At 42.7% G+C, this 21,694-nt stretch overlaps 1 protein-coding gene across 2 annotated transcripts; it reads left to right on the forward strand.

Annotated features, from left to right (window-relative positions):
- Positions 1-4,302: 4,302 nt before the first annotated feature.
- Positions 4,303-19,473, forward strand: LOC106081669 (chitinase-like protein Idgf3). Of its 2 annotated transcripts, none has more exons than XM_013243813.2 (3): positions 4,303-4,587; positions 18,119-18,670; positions 18,734-19,473. In XM_013243813.2, the coding sequence occupies exons 1-3, from the start codon at positions 4,479-4,481 to the stop codon at positions 19,399-19,401; spliced, it is 1,329 nt and encodes a 442-aa protein (XP_013099267.2). In that variant the 5' UTR covers positions 4,303-4,478; the 3' UTR covers positions 19,402-19,473. The 2 variants fall into 2 exon arrangements, with proteins under 2 accessions (XP_013099267.2, XP_013099268.1); XM_013243814.2 differs by lacking the exons at positions 18,119-18,670; positions 18,734-19,473 and adding exons at positions 10,876-11,427; positions 11,493-12,241 and having other exon boundaries at positions 4,394-4,587.
- Positions 19,474-21,694: the final 2,221 nt, after the last annotated feature.

Consider the following 21,694-nt stretch of genomic DNA (forward strand, 5'->3'; position numbering starts at 1 on the left):
TTACTGTTTGATATGGCTGCCATATAAACCGATCTTGGATCTTGACTTCTTGAGTCACTAGAGGGCGCAATTCTTATCCGTTTTGGTTGATTTCCAACAACTGTTTTAAGTGTGGTTTAAATCGGTCCATAACCTGATATAGCTGTCCTATAAACCGATCTAGAATATTGACTTCTTGAGCCAATTCTTATCCGATTTAGCTGAAATTTTGCAAGAAGTATTTTGTTATGATTGTGTAAAATATGGTTTTAACTGGTACATAACCAGATATAGCTGCCACATAAACCGATCTGGGGTCTTGACTTCTTCAGCCTCTAGAGGGCGCAATTCCTATCCGATTTGGCAGAAATTTTGGATGAGGTGTTTTGTTGTGACTTCCAATATTTATGCTAAGTATGGATCAAATCGGCGGATAACCTGATATAGCTTCCATATAAACCGATTTGGGGTCTTGACTTCTTCAGCCTCTAGAGGGCGCAATTCCCATCCGATTTGGCAGAAATTTTGCATGAGATGTTATGTTATGACTTCCAACATTTATGCTAAGTATAGTTCAAATCGGTTCATAACCTGATTTAGCTGTCATATAAACCGATTTGGGGTCTTGACTTCTTCAGCCTCTAGAGGTCGCATTTCCCATCCGATTTGGCAGAAATTTTGCATGAGGTGTTTTGTTATGACTTCCAACATTTATGCTAAGTATAGTTCAAATCGGTCCATAACCTGATATAGCTGCCACATAAACCGATTTGGGGTCTTGACTTCTTCAGCCTCTAGAGGTCGCATTTCCCATCCGATTTGGCAGAAATTTTGCATTAGGTGTTTTGTTATAACTTCCAACAACTATGCTTAGTATGGTTCAAATCAGTACATAACCTTATATAGCTGCCATATAAACCGATCTGGAGTCTTGACTTCTTGAGTCTCTAGGGATCGCAATTATTATCCGAGTTGACTGAAATTTTGTACAACGACTTCTCTCATGACTTTCGATATACCTGTCACTTATGGTCTGTCTCGGTCTATAGCCTTATATAGCTCCCATATAAACCGATCTCGCTGTTTTATTTCTTGAGCCTCTAGAGGTCGCAATTTTTATTCGAATTGATCATCGTAAAAATCTAAGTCGATTTAGCCATGTCCCTCCGTGTGTCTGTTGAAATCACGCTACAGTCTTTAAAAATATTGAGCTGAAACTTTGCACAGATTCTTTTTTTTTTTTTTTTTGTTCATAAGCAGATTAAGTTCGAAGATGGACTATATCGGACTATATCTTGATATAGACCCTATCCGCCGATTTGGGGCCTTGGGCCCATTAAGCCACACTCAACATCCGATTTTGCTAAAATTTAGGGCAGTAAGTTGTGCTAGGCCCTTCCTTTTTCAATTTGGCCCAGATCGGTCCAGATTTAGATATAGCTGTCATATAGACTGATCCGCCAATTTAGGGTCTTAGGCTCATAAAAGCCACATTTTTATTCCGATTTTGCTGAAATTTGAAACAGTGAATTATGTTAGGCCACTCGAAGTCGTTCTTCAATTTGGCCCAGATCGGTCCAGAATTGGATATAGCTGCCATATAGACCGATCTCTCGATTTAAGGTCTTGCGCAATAAAGGACGCATTTATTATCCGATTTTGCCATAATTTGGGACACTGAGTTGTGTTAGGCCCTTCGATATACTTCTGCAATATGGCATAGATTAGTCCAGATTTGGATATAGCTGTCATATAGACTGATCCGCCGATTTAAGGTCTTAGACACATAAAAGCCACATTTATCACCCGATTTTGCTGAAATTTTGGACTGTGAGTTATGTTAGGCCACTCGAAGTCTTTCTTCATTTTGGCCCAGATCGGACCAGAATTGGATATAGCTGCCATATAGACCGATCTCTCGATTTAAGGTCTTAGGCCCTTAAAAGGCGCATTTATTATCCAATTTTGCCAAAATTTGGGACACTGAGTTTTGTTAGGCCCTTCTATATACTTCTGCAATATGGCACAGATAGGTCCACATTTGAATATAGCTGTCATATAGACTGATCCGCCGATTTAAGGTCTTAGGTCCATAAAAGACGCATTTATTATCCGATTTTGCCAAAATTTGGGACAGTGAGTTGTGTTAGGTCCTTCGATATACTTCTGCAATATGGCTCAGATTGGTCCAGATTTGGATATAGCGGCCATATAGACTGATCCGCCAATTTAGGGTCTTCGGCTCATAAAAGCCACATTTATCATCCGATTTTGCTGAAATTTGAAACAGTGAATTATGTTAGGCCACTCGAAATCTTTCTTCATTTTGGCCCAGATCGGTTCAGATTTGGAAAAAGCTGTCATATAGACTGATCCACCGATTTAGGGTCTTAGGCCCATAAAAGACGCATTTATTATCCGATTTTGCTAAAATTTGAGACAGTCAGTTATGTTAGGCCCTTGGATATACTTCTGCAATATGGCATAGATTGTTCCAGATTTGGATATAGTTGCCATATAGACCGATCTCTCGATTTAAGGTCTTAGGACCATAAAAGACGCATTTATTATCCGATTTTGCCAAAATTTGCGACAGTGAGTTATGTTAGGCCCTTCGATATACTTCTGCAATATGGCATAGATTGGTACAGAGTTGGATATAGCTGCCATATAGACCGATCTCTCAATTAAAGGTTTTTTTTTTGCCCATAAAAGGCGCATTTTTTGTCCGAAAAAATTTTGTCCCCAAAATTTGGGACAGTGAGTTGTGTTATGCTCTCCGATATGCTTCTGCAAATTTTCAGCGGTGGTTTTCCCCCTCCAAATGCTGGCAACATTTGTGAGGTACTATGCCATGTAAAACTTCTCTCCAAAGAGGTGTCGCACTGCGGCACGCCGTTCGGACTCCTCTATTAAAGGGAGGCCCCTTATCATTGAGCTTAAACTTGAATCGGACTACACTCATTGATATGTGAGAAGTTGACCCCTGTTCCTTAGTGGAATGTTCATGGGCAAAATTTGCAATTTGCATTTGCTATGGGCATAAGGTATGAATTTTTCACCGGATTTTGATGAAGAGTGGTTTACATTTATACCCGAGGTGTTGGGTATCCAAAGTTCGGCCCGGCCGAACTTAACACCTTTTTACTTGTTATATTGGGTTGCCCAAAAAGTAATTGCGGATTTTTTAAAAGAAAGTAAATGCATTTTTAATAAAACTTAGAATGAACTTTAATCAAAAGCTGTTGCTAAAAGTAACAGCTGATAACCGACGGAAGAAAGAATGCAATTACAGAGTCACAAGCTGTGAAAAAATTTGTCAACGCCGACTATATGAAAAATCCGCAATTACTTTTTGGGCAATCCAATATATAAGAAGATTTGTCAATAGCTGGTGCTTTCAAAGTCCCCTAGTTTGATGTAAATCTTACATATCACAATTGCCCCATGTCACATTTGAAATATGTGCATGGTAGTTTAAACCAGTGAATTGTATAACGTCGTGGGGCAACTATCATTGCTAAAAATACAACTACAATTCGTTGTTTACTTCCCTTACTGTATTGCCCATTGTTTTGGGTTGCCCAAAAAGTAATTGCGGATTTTTTAAAAGAAAGTAAATGCATTTTTAATAAAACTTAGAATGAACTTTAATCAAATATACTTTTTTTACACTTTTTTTCTAAAGCAAGCTAAAAGTAACAGCTGATAACTGACAGAAGAAAGAATGCAATAACAGAGTCACAAGGTGTGAAAAAATTGGTCAACGCCGACTATATGAAAAATCCGCAATTACTTTTTGGGCAACCCAATATAAAGATATTAATGGCAAAACAAATATCAATTATTATGTAAGCGGTGTGTGTGTGTGTGTGTGTTTTACTATTTTTGAAGGCAATGTTACATATATCATAAGGAAGTCAAGCACAAAACCAATTAATAAAGCGCTAGCCACAACAACACCATAAACTGAACCCAACCCAGCAAATGAAACTGGAAATGAAGTCTCCAATGCAAAACACTCTCCCTATCATTTCAATCGAAAACAAGCATTGAAGTTATTGCATTTACATATCAATAAAGAGGCAATTAATCCAGTGATCTCTCGCAATCACCTACCATGTATACAAACACCTACCCTCCCCCCATCCCACCGAGTTCTATAAAGCTCAGCTCAAACGTCCATGTTGCTCTCAGTGACACAAAAAAGCTTTCAGTTACAAATGCTACACTCGCACAATTCTTCGAAATTCATTGTTTGTTTTTGACGGACCATTCAACGTCCCAACATCCCTCCTCCCCAAATAGACAGCGTCAGCAGATCTTTTGACCTCATAGTTAAAAACGAAACTGATAAAGTCTGCTCTCTGGCTGCGACTTTTTTTCGGTTTAGCTTTGACAAAGCGTTAACATTTCGAATCAAAATCAGTTCGCACAAACGAGTGAAACAGATAAGACGACAAAATTTCCAAGTTGCGTAAAGGGAAAATCAGAAGGCAATGAAATTCTGGCTAAATTTATTTGCCTTTGCGGCTGTGGGTCACTTGACCCTGGCTTTGGGTCCCAACATGATTTGTTACTACGATGCCTCCAGTGAGGATAGAGTTGGTGAGTGAAAAAACGTATATAAAGTGTGTGAACATTTTTGATATTCAAAAATACCAATAACAGCGAGAAAAGCAGGTGATAAGACAACATCGAGAATGATGATGAATTTCTAAGAAAACAAATGGCTATTTAAAATCCAAAAAAAAAAAAAAAATCCCCCTTTCGTTGTTAACATGCAAAATTTTTTATATGCCCAAAATTGCTAATCTAAGAACTTTGGCTGAGCACTATAAATTTTCGTAAAAAAAACACAAATAATTGGAAGCCTACTCTTTACACTTGTATGCCGATACATACACTAAGTGACTCTGCAAGCTAATGTTTGCAGTTAATAGCGTCTATGACGTCAACATTTTTCGCTACTACGTATTTCTGCAGTGATACTGAAGGGACAGGGGTCATCTCCCACTTAAATTGAGAACAGTTGAATGAGTCTTTCTTATACCCCCTCCTTAGGTTGGTGACTATACTAAGTTGTCATCACGTTTGTAACACCTCGAAATATTGGTCTAAGAGCTTACAAGTAATACGTATACGTATCATATGACGTATACGTAAGTAAAACGTAATACGTCATATGATACCCATGATATGGGTATACGTATAAGATTCGGTCAGGCCTGAACTTAAGACGCTTTTACTTGTCTCCAAAAAAAGTAAGGGACGGTTAAAGTCGTTCTGTGCCGGCTTTATAATACCATAGACCCAAACTGAAAGTGCAGTTTGAGCGACGCCTTCTTTAACTCTCTAATATCTCCGCTCCGCTACGCCTTCCTTAACTCTCTAATATCTTGTTAGGATGGGGACACTTCGCCCTGAATGCGGATAACGAATTCGCGCCATTGTAGCCTATGACGCTGAACGCGTTCGAATCCTGGCGAGAACATCGAACAAAGCGGTGTTTATCCCCTCTTAATGTTGGCGACATTTTCGAAGTACAATGCCATGCATGGTCAGTTAAAAAATTTTCCCCAAAGAGGTGTCGCACTGCGGGACGCCGATCGGACTCGGCTATGAAAAAAGAGGTACCTTATCATTGAGTTTAAACTTGAATCGAAAAACGCTCAATGATGTGTGAGAATTTGCCCCTTCTCGGCTCCTGGTGGAAATATTCTTCTTTAAGGTAACGTCCTCATTAGGGGAGGGATGACACCTCAGACATTTCGACTTAAATATAGATATAAAATTCGTGCCGGAGTTTCAAATCCTTTTAATTTGAGCCCCATATTGTCATGGCCGGTAAATATGAACCGTTTGGAGGGTGTTTTGGGACTGGGGCGGCCACCGGCACTTTACACTAAAAATATTGGGTTGCCCAATATGTAATTGCGGATTTTTCATATAGTCGGCGTTGACAAATTTTTTCACAGCTTGTAATTGCATTACTCCGTAATTGCATTCTTTATTCCGTCAGTTATCAGCTGTTACTTTTAGCTTGCTTTAGAAAAAAATTGTAAAAAAAGTATATTTGATTAAAGTTCATTCTAAGCTTTATTAAAAATGCATTTACTTTCTTTTAAAAAATCCGCAATTACTTTTTGGGCAACCCAATAGATGTCAAATTCATTCTTTACTCCCAACGGAATTGGATTTCAGTTTAGGGGGTGCTTTAGGGCGTTCGCCAAAACACTTGGCTCCAAAATTGGATATCAGATTCGTTTTGGTACTCTCAAATACCTTTCATTTGAGTCCCATATTGTCATAATGGGTCAAATAACCCATTTGATGTATCTTTAGGAGGAAAAGCGCCACCTAGACTTGATCGCAAATTTTAATGTCATATTCATAATCTACACCCGAATACCTTTCATTTGAGTCACATATAGCCATGGTTGGCTAATATGCCCATTTGGGGGTATTTGGGGGTGGGAGACCTCCCATTACTTAGACCTAATTTTTTATGACATATTTGTAATCTACTGCCGAATACTTAACATTTGGGTCCATTTTTAAATGAACGTCGAATATATCTGTTTAGTGAAGTTTTTGCGTTGGAGCGGCCGGCTGGGTACTTGGACCCAAATTGTAATACCATATTCGTTTTCTGGTCTCCAATACCTTTTATTTGATATCCTTACTGTGCCCATCGGACCATTTTCAGATATGGACGGCGTTTTTGGGGTAAGGGGGAGGGTCCGCTTCCACCCGATATCTAAAAATTATATAGCCTATGTTTCCTTCCAGACAAACGTACGCAATCTATGAAAATTTTAAAAAGAATCGGTGCAGCCAAGTATCATATAGTCATAATGGGTCTAATGGCGTTTTTGAGGTGTGTCGTGACCCCCTATACTTCGATCTGATTTTGTGTGCCAGATTCAAAATCTACTCCCGAATACCTTTCATTTGAGCCCCATATTGAAATGAACATCCCATATGTCTGTTTGGGGAAGTTTTGGGGTTGGGGCGGCCCGATGGATACTTAGACTCAAATTTTAATACCATATTCGTATTCTACTCTCCAATACCTTTCATTTGATACCTTTATTGTCCCGATCGGTTAACTTTTGATTTTGGGTTGGGTTTTTGGCATAAGGGGGAGCGTCCGTCCCCTTTCCGATACTGAAAAATTATATAGCCAATGTTTCTTCCAGACCAATCTACAAAATATGCGAAAATTTCGAGAAAATCTGTTCTGCCATTTTTCAGCCTATACGGAACAAAAAAAACCGAGTCCCATATATCCCTGATTGGCTAATGTGCCCATTATGGGCGTTTTTGTGGGGATGGGGTGACCCCCTATACTGCGACATGAATTTGTATGTGGAGGGTCCACCCCCTTCCGTTATCAATAAATTATAAAGCCTATTCCTACTATCTAACCATATTCGTAATCTACTCCCGAATACCTTTCATTTGAGTCCCATATAGTCATGATCGTTAAATAAGCCTATTTTAAGGGGATCTGGGGCTGGGGCGGCCCCCATGTACTTGGACCCAATGAAATTCGTACTCTACTCTTGAATACCTTTTATTTGAATCTCATATTATCCCGATCGGAGCACTTTTATTTTTGGGTAGTGCTTTTAGGCTAAGGGGGTACGTCCGCCCCCCTCCCGATATCAAAACTTATATAGCTTATGTATCCTTCCAGACCAACGTACATAATCTGTGAAAATTTTAAGGTAATCTCTTCCGCCGTTTGGAGTCTATACGGAACAATCAAACACAAATTCAGTCGAAAGTTAATTAATAAGCCGCCCTGTTTCGGTAGACATATTTAAAGTGGTGTATATCAGGGGCCAAAGGGGTCACAAATGGCAAACCCATTTAAACAACAAGTAAAAGCGTGCTAAATTCGGCCGGGCCCAATCTTATATTCCCTCCACCATGGATCGCGTTTGTCGAGTTCTTTTCCCGGCATCCCTTTTTTGACAAACAAAGGAAAAATAATCCAGATCGGTTTATATGACAGCTGTATCAGGTTATAGACCGATTTAAACCATACTTAGAAGAGTTTGTTGGATATCAGACACCTCACGCAAAATTTCATCCAAATCGGACAAGAATTGCGCCCTCTAGTGGCTCAAGAAATCAAGATCCAAGATCGGTTTATATGGCAGCTATATCAGGTCATGAACCAATTTAAACCATACTTGGCACAGTGGATGGAAGTATTGACAAAACACATCATGCAAATTTTCGAAAATATCGGATAAGAAATGCGCCCTCTAGTGGCTCAAGAAGTCAAGATCCAAAATTGGTTTATATGACAGCTATATCAGGTTATGCATCGGTTTGAACCATACTAAGTACAGTTGTTGGAAGTCATTACCAAACACTTGATGCATATCGGATGAGAAGTGCGCCCTCTAGTGGCTCAAGAAGTCAATATTTAAGATCGGTTTATATGGCGACTATATCAGGTTATGGGCCGATTTGAACCATACTTAGTACAGTTGTTGGAAGTCATTATAAAATACTTCATGCAAATCGGATGAGAAGTGCGCCCTCTAGAGGCTCAAGAAGTCAAAACCCCAGATCGGTTTATATGACAACTATATCAGGTTATAGACTGATTTGAACCGTATTTGGCACAGTTGTTGAAAGTTGTAATAGAACACCGCATGCCAAATCGCACAAGAATTGTGTTTTCTAGGGGCTTAAGAAGTCAAATCGGGAGATCGGTTTATATGGGAGCTATATCAGATTATGAACCGATTTGGACCATATTTGGTACATTTGTTGAAAGTCATAACAGAACACTATATGCAAAATTACAGCCAAATCGGAAAAAAGGAAAAGGAATCCATGAAGCAGCCATTCATGAAGAACGAGATCTTCTCTTCCTTAGGTTAGGTTAGGTAAGGTTGAAAAGAGGGTGGGAATATTAATCCGATCCATGCCGCTAAGTACCGGTGTCTTTTAGCCGCGAAAATCGGGCAATGACATGGGAAATGCTCCCACGTCTCATCATCTTCCCCATTTTCACATAAGTGAACTCGTTCTTCTTTTCAGCAATAGCCTTCTCACGATCTGGACCTCACCACAGGATTTTCTTCGTCCTACCGACCGTTTCGCTGTTCCAGAGGGTTGCATGAGCATTCGTCACACCCTTAACTTGTACTACGTCGACCTGAAAGGCTTCGGGTCAACCAAGTTTATTGACGGCAGTTCTATGGCATTCACTGCCATATCGTCAGCCCTTTCATTCCCAGTTACTCCGCTATGGCCCGGAACCCAAACGATGCGTATCGTGCCATCCATAGAGAAGGCGTTATTTTCCTACTCACATTTCAAGACCGCCCTTATGGCCTGTTTACTGTCCGTAAATGTGTTCATACTCGACGTCCTCGGGTAAACACCACACCAACTCTCGCACTCTGTGATCGCCCAGATCTCCGCCTGCAGGACCGTATTGTGGTCAGGCAGGCTAAACCACCACTGGAGGCCACCGTAGCGCAGAGGTTAGCATGTCTGCCTATAACGCCTGGGTTCGAATCCTGGCGAGACCATCAGAAAAAATTTTCAGCGGTGGCTTTCCCCTCCTAATCTTGGCAATATTTGTATGCCATGTGTTTGGTGTGGTTTGTACGCTGGTGGAATCATTGGACCGTATTTTTTCAAAGATGCTGATGGACGCAACGTTACGGTGAATGAACACATTTCGAACCGAACACTGATTTTGGTAATAAAATTCAATGATTTGCAAGCGTTGCTCGTTAGTAAGTCCATTCATGATGAAATGTCAAAGCATACTGAGCATCTTTCTCTTTGACACCATGTCTGAAATCCCACGTGATCTGTCAAATACTAATGCATGAAAATCCTAACCTCAAAAAAATCACCCTTTAAAACTTCTCTCCAAAGAGGTGTTGCACTGCGGCATGCCGTTCGGAGGTCCCTTATCTTTGAGTATAAACTTGAATCGGACTGCACTTATCGATATGTGAAAAGTTTGCCCCTGTTTCTTAGTTCATAGGCAAAAATTTGCATTTGCAATCTAAACCAGATCTCAGTCCCTGGCTTCTCAATGTATATCCCCCAGGCCCACTCTGTCCCCTAGCTTTGATCCATTCTCTTCCTTAAATACAGCATCCTTTTCCCAATCCTTACTTCTGGAAAAGAGGATATCTTTGATTCTATATCGCATCGGTCTCGATGCCAGGCAGTCTAACCCAGTCCACCCTCTATAGTATCCAGCGTGGAACTGTAGCCGTACCTCGTCTTCTTGAGCATGTCGAGCTCTCTCAGTTTACATGTCTGAACACTTGTGCTTAGTTGGGCTACCAAATAGAGCCAGCCCGTTACATTTTCCCCAATGCTAGTTCATCTTTGAACGATGGAAATTTCAATTTAAGCTTTACGAGGGCTGCTATTTAAGTTTCTGACCTATTAATGAAAATGCAAATTTTTATCATCAAAATTGGTTGGTATTGTTTTTGCAATGCGCTCAAAGCACTTATTCCGCTCCGTTTGGAAGCCCAGGCCAGAAACTTATACAGCAGCCCTCCTAAGAGCAGAGGTTTAAAAAGATAAATGGGCATGGCTGTTAAATCGGAAGTCAGTTTAAGGCATTATACGACATTGATCTAACAAATGACAACTTAATCGTAAAGGAGAGAGCCTATGCCCATCTTTGGTGTGGCTAATTCGGATGAAAATCGGCCTTAGGCGTAAATATTTATGGGAGGAACTTGGAATAGCTCGTAAAATCGTACTTCTTTGGGATTTGCAAACTGCATGAAAACTTTTGTATACCCACCTTCCTCCCTTTTCTTCTAACTGACTTGTGACAACTTCAATCTCATTTTTTCTTTGTTTTTTTTTTTTTTCTTTTCCGTAAAGGTGTTTCGAAGTTTTCCATACCTGACCTAGAAACCGCCGTCCAATTTTGCACTCATTTAGTCTATGGCTATGCTGGAATTAATGCCGAAACATTTGAGCTCATTAGTCTCAATGCTCAGCGTGATCTGCAAAGACGCCACCTGGCTACGGTGACTGCTTTGAGGGATCGTTTTCCCAACACCAAATTTCTTTTGGGCCTTGGTGGTGACAAGGATTTGCAGAATCCGGAAAAATACATTAATCTCTTGGAGGCGGGGCGTGAAAAGCAGAGCAAATTTGTCAACTCGGCTCGGGAGTTTTTGCGTTTGTATAATTTCGATGGCTTGGATTTGGCTTTCCAATTCCCACGCAACAAGCCACGCAAGGTACATTCGGACGTTGGCAGTGCCTGGAAAAGCTTTAAAAAGCTATTTACCGGTGACTATGTGGTCGATGAGAAGGCAGGCGAGCACAGGGAGCAGTTCTCCGAATTGGTAAAGGACTTGAAGGCTGCTTTCGTGCCCTACAACATGATGTTATCCCTGACGGTATTGCCCAATGTAAACTCGTCATGTAAGCTAAAAGACTTTTTTTGAACAGTAAGACTTGTAATCTTAATATCTGCATTATTTCCCAAGGGTACTTCAATGTCCCCGCTATCAGCAATCACTTGGACCATGTTACCTTGGCCACTTTTGATTTTACCACACCCGATCGCAATCCCGAAGAGGCTGATTATACAGCTCCTCTTTATCCGCCCATCTTGGAGGGCAATCGCTTGCCTCACTACAATGTTGATTTTCAGGTCGATCACTGGATTAGTCAAGGAGTTCCACATAATAAAATCAATATTGGTGTAGCCTCCTATGGCCGGGCGTGGAAAATGACCTCGGATTCGAAGACCGATGGATTTCCCATCGTTTCAAATACCGATGGTCCAGCACCGGCCGGTTATGAATCTAAGACTCCAGGATTGTTGACATGGCCCGAAGTTTGCCACAAATTACCGAATCCCACAAATGTGGCTAAAACTGGCGCGGAGGCACCCATACGTCGCGTTAACGATCCCAATAAGAAAGTTGGTGTCTACGCTTTCCGTCCTGCCAATGCCGATGGCGAGCATGGCATTTGGGTTAGCTATGATGATCCCGATGTTGCATCGAATAAGGCCAGCTTTGTTAGAAATCGTGGATTGGGAGGTGTAGCTCTGTTCGATTTGACCATGGATGATTTCCGTGGTACTTGCACCGGTGACAAGTTCCCTATGTTAAGAGCTATTAAATATAAACTTCTTTAAGTAAACAGCCTTCGATGTGAGATTATGTAAATAACAAAGATATCAAAATATGTCATTAATAAATAAATTGTTTTTCAAAATTATAGCAAATACTATTGGTTGCCCAAAAAGTAATTGCGGACTTTTTAAAAGAAAGTAAATGCATTTTTAATAAAACTTCGAATGAACTTTAATCAAATATACTTTTTTTACACTTTTTTTCTAAAGCAAGCTAAAAGTAACAGCTGATAACTGAGAGAAGAAAGAATGCAATTACAGAGTCACAAGCTGTGAAAAAATTTGTCAACGCCGACTTTATGAAAAATCCGCAATTACTTTTTGGACAACCCAATATTAACATTTTGGTAATACTGCTTTAAACAGCTCACATACGTTACGTGTTTCGTTTCACTGTCAAACATCTTCATCTACGCAAGCACGGATCTCCCTATACCGGAGCTAGTGGCAAACCCCGTCGAAACCATTCTGTTTTCTCAACAAACCTCGAAAAATATATCAGAGGTACGTTCGCAAGTTCACCCAGATCACAGAAGAAACGGCTCCCCAGAAAGAAGAGCCTATGTCTCTGCAGACCCGGAAAGGAGTACAGCAAGTGTTCAATAGTCTCCTTCTGATCCTCATCGAGGCAACTCCTACATAAGTCATTGTGCGGTATCCCCAAGCGAGCCGCCATGCGGCCTATGGCACAGTGTCCGGTTATGGCCCCTATCAAAGTACTCATCGACCTCTTATCGAAAGCCAGCAACTCCTTCGTCTTCCTCTGGGCGAAAACTGGCCATAGCTCTTTTGCATTCCGGAAACCATCCAACGAGTCCCATCTCGCCGGAGCTAGTGGCAACCCCCGTCGGAACAATTATGTTCCCTCAACAAACCTCAAAAAAAATATCAGAGGTACGTTTGCAAGTTCACCCAGATCACAGAAGAAACTGCTCCCCAGAAATAAAAGCCTATGTCTCTGCAGACCCTGACAGGAGTAACACCAAGTGCTCAATAGTCTCCTTCCGATCCTCATCGAAGTAACTCCTACATAAGTCATTGTGCGGTATCTCCATGCGGCCTATGGCGCAGTGTCCGGTTATGACCCCTGTCAAAGTACTCATCTACCACCTATCGAACGCCAGCAACTCCCTCGTCTTCCTCTGGTCGATGACTTGACATAGCGCCTTTGCATTCCGGCTACCATCTAACGAGTCGCCATAGATGCCGTCCTGGTCATCCCATCTAATGTGTTCAGTAGCTCGACAAATGGCACGTAGGCAAGACCGATGACTGGTCCGCTCAGAGCATAGGAACCCCTCCTGGCGGACTCGTCCGCCCTCTCATTTCCTGTAGTCCTCTCATGCCCAGGAACCCATGTCAGCGTCACATCGTGGGCCCGGAACCTATTCAGAGATTCCAAACAATCCGCCACGCATCTCGACCCCAATGCCTTGAGCGCCGCCACACCGTGCTCATAAATTCTGAGTTTCGAGGGCGGTAAGCCCCTTACCAGAATTTCTTTTGCGGCCACTGCAATGGCACAGACCTCTGCCTGAAAGACCTTGCACTCATCTGGCAGTCTCAATGACATACTGATATTGAGAGCATCAGAGCAGACCCCCAACCCAGTACCTGACTCCATCTTGGAGCCATCTGTGTAGATTGAGGTCTCATCCTTCTCAAGTACATCATTCGCCCTCCAATCTTCCCTCTCAGAAAATCGAATCGCAAATGGCCTCACTCGGGTCGGCACTGGTGCCATGTTGTCGGAGATCCTCCTCAGTTCACCCTTCGTATTCATAACACCCAGAATCGAACTGTAGCCGCAACCATCTTCCTTCAGTATGCCGAGTTCTTTCAACCTAAGCGCGACCCTGGCGGCGCACTTCGAAGTATAGGCCCCAATGGGCTGCATATGCAGTATCGCTTTGAGGCCTGCCTGCAGTAAGGATCTCAGTGTCCCTGTGATACCGACGCAGGCCAGTTTCTGGACCTTTTCGAAGTCCCTCGCTCGCGCCCTTTTCCCTACGGCATTCCATCATACCAGTTCTACATTTGCCAGTACTGGTCCCACAATGGCCGTTTACATCCAATAAATCATCCTGGGAGTCACCCCCCACTTGCTACCGAACATCCTCCTGCTGGAGTAAAAAGCGCACAGTGCCTTACGGCTTCTTTCCTCGGTGTTCCTCTTTCAGGACAGTTTCGAAACGAGGACTATGCCTAGGTACTTTGCTTCCTTCGACAGCCGCAGGATGACCCCGGACGGGAGTCTGAACTCCGGTATCTTATATCTACGCGTAAAGAGCACCAGCTCCGTCTTCCCTGGGTTGGTCCTCAATCTGTTTCAGGTAGCCCACCTCCAACAACCTCCTCATTGACCCTTCTATGATCTCGCTGATCGTCGACCGGGCCCGGACTGTGTCTGTAGGGGGTGGTCAACATTGTAAGGTAGGTACATGGAGACCAGAACCGGTAATGGTTTGCGGGGTCTCTTGAAGTCCACTACCATTAGGTCTTCATCGCTGAAACGAGAAATCAGAGTAGGGTTCAAATTCCTACTGGCTACGATACATCTTCTAATCTAACCTTCTTTGGGTGCAGGGAGATGAGATTCAGATTTCGTTGTCTGAGTCTCGTGAGCCTTGTTACCTCGTAACTACGCTAATTGAACGAGGGCCACATCAGTGCCATCTCTCCCCACAGCTCTCAGCAGCTCATCCGTTGCTGCCTTCGAGTTGTGCAGGTTATTCCCCCTAGTACCCTGAGTGGCGTCGTTTTCATCGCCGGGCACGACCATTCTCATATGGTTTAAGCCGAACTTGGCCTCTCCAAGCGAGGACTTCAGGAGTGACAAGGATTCTGAACCAACCCTGATCCAGAGGTCCTTGCCTCGCTCAGGCAGGACCATTTCCATATGGTTTAAGCCGAACTTGGCCTCTCCCAGCGAGGACTTCAGGAGTGACAAGGATTCTGAAACAACTCTGATCCAGAGGTCCTTGTCTCAGGCAGGCAGCCCTTCCCCCTAGTACCTCGGGTGGAGTCGTCTTTATCGGCGGGCAGGACCATTCCCATATGGTTTAAGCCAAACTTGACCTCTCCCAGCGAGGACTTCAGGAGTGACAAGGATTCTGAACCAACCCTGATCTAAAGGTCCTTGCCTCGCTCTTCCCCTTACAATTGTCCAGCTCTCCGCTAGCAGATGCTTATTCTGCCCTTTAAGCAGCCTGAGTATAGCTTTGTCCTCCAATACTGGAGGTGGTCTCCACCCTCGCAGCGTCGTCCAGTGGGGGATCTGATCAATCGGGCCCAGTTCTATCTTCATGCCAGGCCAAAGAGGGTCAAGACCACCGAAGGTCGAAGCTCAAATCTAGAGCTTTCTTATTGCCGCAACCGATGACCTTGTCGCCCCTCTGCCACTTGGCGCCATCAAAAGCCGCGAAGGAGTCATCCTCGCCTTTTCCAATGGCTTCCGATAGATTTCGGAGAATCTTCTCTTTGACTAATAGCCATCTCTCAGTGGGTAGCCGACCTTCAGGATTGCTCCGGTCCAAAATAGCCACTTGTAGTTCAATCTTCTGCTGATGACAAGTTGATCAATTTCTTGGCCTCTTTGCCATCAGGCGCCTGTATATTGCCAGATCGCGGCCGTTTTTCCCTGCATTGGGCATGTCATTTGAGTGACGAACCCTTACAGGGACGACACTCTCCTGACCACCCTTCCTGGCTCTAGCGGCAGAATCAACAAAAGGCCCTGGCTTTATAGTTTTGCCCTTTTCAGGGCTTGGTATTATGAACGCAGTGCTTCCACTGGCGGTCTCGATCTTGTCTGTAACGTATGTGACATTTCCAGTTGTAGCGTTTGCGTCAGTGTCAGTTCCGGTATCGTTCGATGTAGCAGAGGGCAGCATACGTTCCCCGATAGTAGTATTCATCATAGACTCGTACTTCCTGATGTGGAACCTATGCTTGCGCATCAAACGCTTGTCTCGGATCGTCAGAGTAGATAGCTCCAGACCCTTCATCTTCCTCACATACCGCAACGAGCGTTTGTAGCCTTCTTCCCGTTTCTGCTCGTCCGTCTTCTGTACTTTCCGCCTGCCCCCCTGCGAGATACCTGCCACTCCACCAGGAGTTGTGGTTCCGGCTGCTGTCTGAGAAGGAGACCATCTGGACATCCTCTTAATTTGTTTCATAAAGCTGGATCGCTTCAACCCCCGACAGTCCATCGCAGGAATCCTCGCATGGAGGCAAGTCAATGTTGTCTTGTCGGGTTAGTATACTGGATGTAGAGTTTAGATATGGTGTCTGTTGTGTGTAACATGAGGTTGGTACCTGCAGATATTGCGTCCCTGCCGAACCTGTTGGTTCGGGTGGATTCACAGTACTGGACCGCTGACCACCTGCAGAGTTACTCTTCGTAATTTTGGACCCCGTGTTTGCATTTTTTAGAAACTTTTAGTTCAGGTTGAAACCAAAGTCACTGCTAACACCTAGGAAACCAAGGCGCCCTAAGACATTATGATTTCCCAGGTGAATGCACAGACCCTAGACTCAGCCCTTGAGATTGTTATCCCGCGCGGGGGTACAGTACATATTCGGTGTTCAAGCAGGAATCGAGCTACTACTAATTTGCATATATGCTCATCACTATTGACACATAAATAGTACTAAAGGTCAATCAACTCATCCCTGTCCTGCTTGAACATTTCTTTTGTTATTGTCTCTCCACTCGTTACATTTCTTGTAATCTAGTGGCTCAGTGGCAGAGACAAGTAATGTTAGAAGTTCTTGTTTGTCAACAAGTGTGCACGCACATTGAAGAGCCGAAATAAAGTAATCTTCATTCTAAGTTGAAATCAGTGCATGTGTTATTATTATTTATCTGTGGGAAAGAGCCGGTGGCAACGATTTCGTTGTAGAGAAGCTTTTGTGATTTTGCTTTGTTTTAGTTGTGATCTGAAATCATCCCCATTCCTTTGCCTCTAGGGGAGTGATCGATTGGCTCGCTGCAACAACAATTTGTCTGTCGTTTAGATGTAGGTGGCTGTGGCTCATTAGACAACAACAACAACAAGCATCTCTGCATGTACTTTGTATGTATTGGTGTGCCTTTGAGTCGAACAGCAACAGCAGCAGCTTTGGTGGTAATTTCTTCCGTGTGGCCAGAGACGGGAGTTTTAGAATACCACATCATCAGGGTGCCTGCTTGAACGTTTCTTTTGTTATTGTCTCTCCACTCGTTACATTTCTTGTAATCTAGTGGCTCAGTGGCAGAGAAAAGTAATGTTAGAAGTTCTTGTTTGTCAACGAGTGCGCACGCACATTAGAGAGCCGAAATAAAGTAGTCTCCATTCTAAGTTGAAATCAGTGCTTGTGTTATTATTATTTATCTGTGGGAAATAGCCAGTGGCAAAGTGTTCGTTGTGGAGAAGCTTTTGTGATTTTGCTTTGTTTTAGTTGTGATTTTAAATCATCCCCATTCCTTTGCCTCTACGGGAGTGATCGATTGGCTCGCAGCAACAACAATTTGTCTGTCGTTTAGATGTAGGTGGCTGTGGCTCATTAGACAACAACAACAACAAGCATCTCTGCATGTACTTTGTATGTATTGGTGTGCCTTTGACTCTAACAGCAACAGCAGCAGCTTTGGTGGTAATTTCTTCCGTGTGGCCAGAGACGGGAGTTTTAGAATACCACATCATCAGGGTGCCTAAGAAGAGGTCGGTGAGTGCCCGTTTAAAATTAGCGAGAAAATCCGCTAATTGGTTATTTAAACACCCTTAATATCAGCTTAAAATATATATAAAAAATATATTAGAACTCTTCTAATAATGTGCATGAGAAATTGTATTACCAACTCCATTTGCGAAACAAAGTAAACCCCGGTCAGTAATGTATATTCTGTGCAGGATCAATAGTACTTGACAAATGTATTTGATTTCGCTTCTTTCAAACTCTTATCCGCCTAACCGTTTCTCTTTACAGGACAAGCTAAATTCACGATTCAGGACATAGAATCTGTCATACAGTTTTGTACTCATTTGGTTTACGGCTATGTTGGCATTGACCCCGAAACATTCGAAATAATAAGTCTCAATGTACAGAGGGATGTTAAAAAACGGCACTTTGCCGCTGTAACCGAGTTAAAGGACCGTTATCCTAGTACAAAGTTCCTCTTGAGTGTAGGTGGAGACAAAGATTTGAATAAACCTGAGAAATATATAAACCTACTGGAGTCGGGAAAGGCAAATCAAACGAAATTCATTGAATCTGCTCGAGATGTCTTAAGGGCGTACAATTTTGATGGCTTAGATTTGGCCTTTCAATTGCCACGCAATAAGCCATTGAAGGTGCACTCTGAAATTGGACAGGTGTGGAAGTCTTTTAAGAAATTCTTCAGTGGTGATCAAATTGTCGATGAGAAGTCCGATGAGCACAAGGAGCAATTCACCGAATTGGTTAAGGATATAAGAATGGCTTTCAGGACCTATGATTTAATGTTGACACTGACGGTGCTGCCAAATGTTAACTCATCGTGTAAGTATTAAAAACTACACCATCTAAAGATACATAGCTTAAATCATAAAATTTTCTTTAAAGGGTACTTCAATGCTCCTGCCATTATTAATAATTTGGACTATGTTAATTTGGCTGCTTTTGACTTCACCACGCCTGAGCGTAATCCCCATGAAGCGGATTATACAGCTCCCCTATTTCATTTACCCCAGGAAGGCAATCGTATGACTCATTATAGTGTGGACTATCAAGTCGATCATTGGATCTCCCAACGAGTACCCCACAGTAAAATCAATGTGGGTATAACCACCTATGGCAGAGCTTGGAAAATGACAACAGAGTCTAAAGCTGATGGTCTGCCCATTGTGCAGCACACCGATGGCCCCGCTCCAGCGGGAGAGGAAACTAAGACCGAAGGCTTGTTAAAATATTCTGAAATATGCCAATTGACTAGCCCTTGGAAAGTGGACCGCAAAGGCGACGAGTCCCCTATAAAGCGTATTGTGGATCGAACACACAAATATGGCGTGTACGCCTATCGCTCGGCCGACAGCAAAGGCGAGAATGGCATGTGGGTTAGCTTTGAGGATACCGACACAGTTGCTACCAAAGCAACCTACGTCAGGAATCGTGGCTTGGGCGGTGTGGCTTTGTTTGACTTGAGCATGGATGATTTTCGTGGCAATTGTGCTAATGAAAAGTTTCCTTTACTGAAAGCTATTAAATACAAATTTTGTGAAAGATGTATTTAGATTGAAGAACTTAGTTTCAATGTAGCTGTACTTAGAAGTCGCAAAGAATACTTAGAAGTCTGCAAAAAAGAAGACGAAATTTTGTAGATAGATTTATCCTTCTTAAATTATTAACGAAAATAAAAGCCATAACTTAACTGAAAAGCAATATGACAAAAATCATTGTTTCTTTAAGGCAAGTAAGGAGAGAGGCGGAGAGGGCGGAGCTGTCTATATAATACCCTGCATCAGCGAGTCCACCTACTACTTTAAAGCCATGTAAAAACTTCTCCACAAAGAGGTGTCGCACTGCGGCACGCCGTTCGGACTCGGCTATAAAATGGAGGTCCCTTATCATTGAGCTTAAAACTTGAATCGGCCAGCACTCATTGATATGTGAGAAGTTTGCAATGTCCCAATTGGTAAATATGCCCTGCGGTGGGTTTTTGGGGGGTGGAGAGACCCCTCAGCCACCAAGAAATAAATTTTTATGTAAGATATGTGCTCTACTTTTAAATACCTTTTTTTTGATACCCATGTTGCCCAAAGCGGTAAAAGAGTCCTGTTGGGGGTTTTTTTGGGGGTGGGGGACCCCCGAACACTTTGGGCGATATTTGTATACCTAGTTCGCACTCTACTCTAAAATACCTTTCATTTGATACCCATATTGCGTAAAGCGGTGAAAGAGTCCTTTTGGGGGGTTTTTTTGGGGGGTGTTGGACCCCCCAAACACTTTGGTTATTCTACTCTTAAATACCTTTCATTTGATACCCATATTACCCAAAGCTGTAAAAGAGTCCTGTTGTGGGGTTTTTTGGGGGTGGGGGACCCCCCGAACACTTCGGTCGATATTTGTATACCAAGTTCGTTTTCTACCTTTTATTTGATACCCATACTGCCCAAAGCGGTGAAATAGTCCTGTTGGCGGTTTTTTGGGGGTGGGGGACCCCCCGAACACTTTGGGCGATATTTGTATACCAAGTTCGTACTACACTCTTAAATACATTTTATATGATACCCATATTACCCAAAGCGGTAAAGGAGTCCTGTTGGGCATTTTTTTTGGTTGGGGGACCCCCCGAACCCTTCGGGCGATATTTATATACCAATTTCATACTCTACTCTTAAATACCTTTTGTTTGATACCCATATTGTCGCAATTAGTAATCATGTCCGTGCGGTGGATTTTGTGCTCTAAATTTTAATACCTTTCATTTGATACCCATATTACCCAAAGCGATAAAAAAAGTCCTGTTGGTGGGTTTTTTGGGGGTGGGAGACCCCCCCCCCCCCTCCAAACACTACGGGCGATTTTTGTATACCAAGTTCGTACTTTACTCTTAAATACCTTTCATTTGATACCCAAATTGTCCCAATCGGAAAGCCTGTCCGTCCAGGTGGGTTTTGGGATGGGGCGTCCCCCCAAGTTAATTGACTCAAAAATTGTATTCTAATTTCGCGTTTTTGGGGTATCATAAGGTGGCATGCAAAATTTCCATACATCCATGCTCCCATCTCTGACATCTGGCGTTTTGATAATTGCGGTGAGAGGCAGGTTCGCAAGCCACCACACCCCCACCCACACCTCTCCTTCGAATTATAAAAAATGTAGTACCCCATTTTCACCGAGGGCTCAAACTTTACCTCTGTCAAAATTTTATGAAAATCGGTTCAGCCGTTTTTGAGTCTATACGGATCAGGCAAACAAACTAACAAACAAAGCGTAACAATTTCATTTTTATAAAAGGCGATTTTTTTAGCTGTTGGCAACACTAGTTTGTTGTAGCGGTGTGTTGTGTTCTCTCTTTCGACTGCTTGATTTCGTTGAGTGTCCAGAACCAGAAACTCTGCGACTAAGATGGGATTCGTCGAGATAAATCTGGGTCTGAGACGAGTGGGTCGGGGTGGGCAGTTAAACAGCTCACGCACGCATGTTTCCTGTTTTGTTTCACTGTCAAACATCTTCAGTTAAGTCTATACATTAACCATGAATCGTCTTACAAACGAACAAGGCTTGCAAATTATTGAATTTTATTATCAAAATACGTGCTCTGTTAAGAAGGTTTATCGCGCGCTTCTTCAGTGACAAAGTTCGTTTTTGGCTCAATGGGTACGTAAATAAGCAGAATTGTCGATTTTCTAGTGAAGATCAGCCAGAAGCATTGCCAGAGCTACCAATACATTCACAAAAAGCCACATTTTGTTGCGGTTTAAGGGCTGGTGGCATCATTGGACCGTACTTCTTCAAAGATGCGAATCGTAACGGTACTGTGAGTGGTGAGCGCTATCGTGAGATAATATCCAACTTTTTTTG

This window comes from Stomoxys calcitrans, chromosome 3 (assembly GCF_963082655.1).
Source record: "Stomoxys calcitrans chromosome 3, idStoCalc2.1, whole genome shotgun sequence".
NCBI classification, from domain to species: domain Eukaryota; kingdom Metazoa; phylum Arthropoda; class Insecta; order Diptera; family Muscidae; genus Stomoxys; species Stomoxys calcitrans.

Excerpts from the sequence above, each read along its gene's own strand:
- LOC106081669 (XM_013243813.2), top strand. The coding sequence starts at position 4,479 with ATGAAATTCTGGCTAAATTTATTTGCCTTTGCGGCTGTGGGTCACTTG. Across the intron at positions 4,588-18,118 it reads CTCCAGTGAGGATAGAGTTG|GACAAGCTAAATTCACGATT; the intron begins GTGAGTGAAAAA and ends TTCTCTTTACAG. Across the intron at positions 18,671-18,733 it reads GCCAAATGTTAACTCATCGT|GGTACTTCAATGCTCCTGCC; the intron begins GTAAGTATTAAA and ends TTTTCTTTAAAG.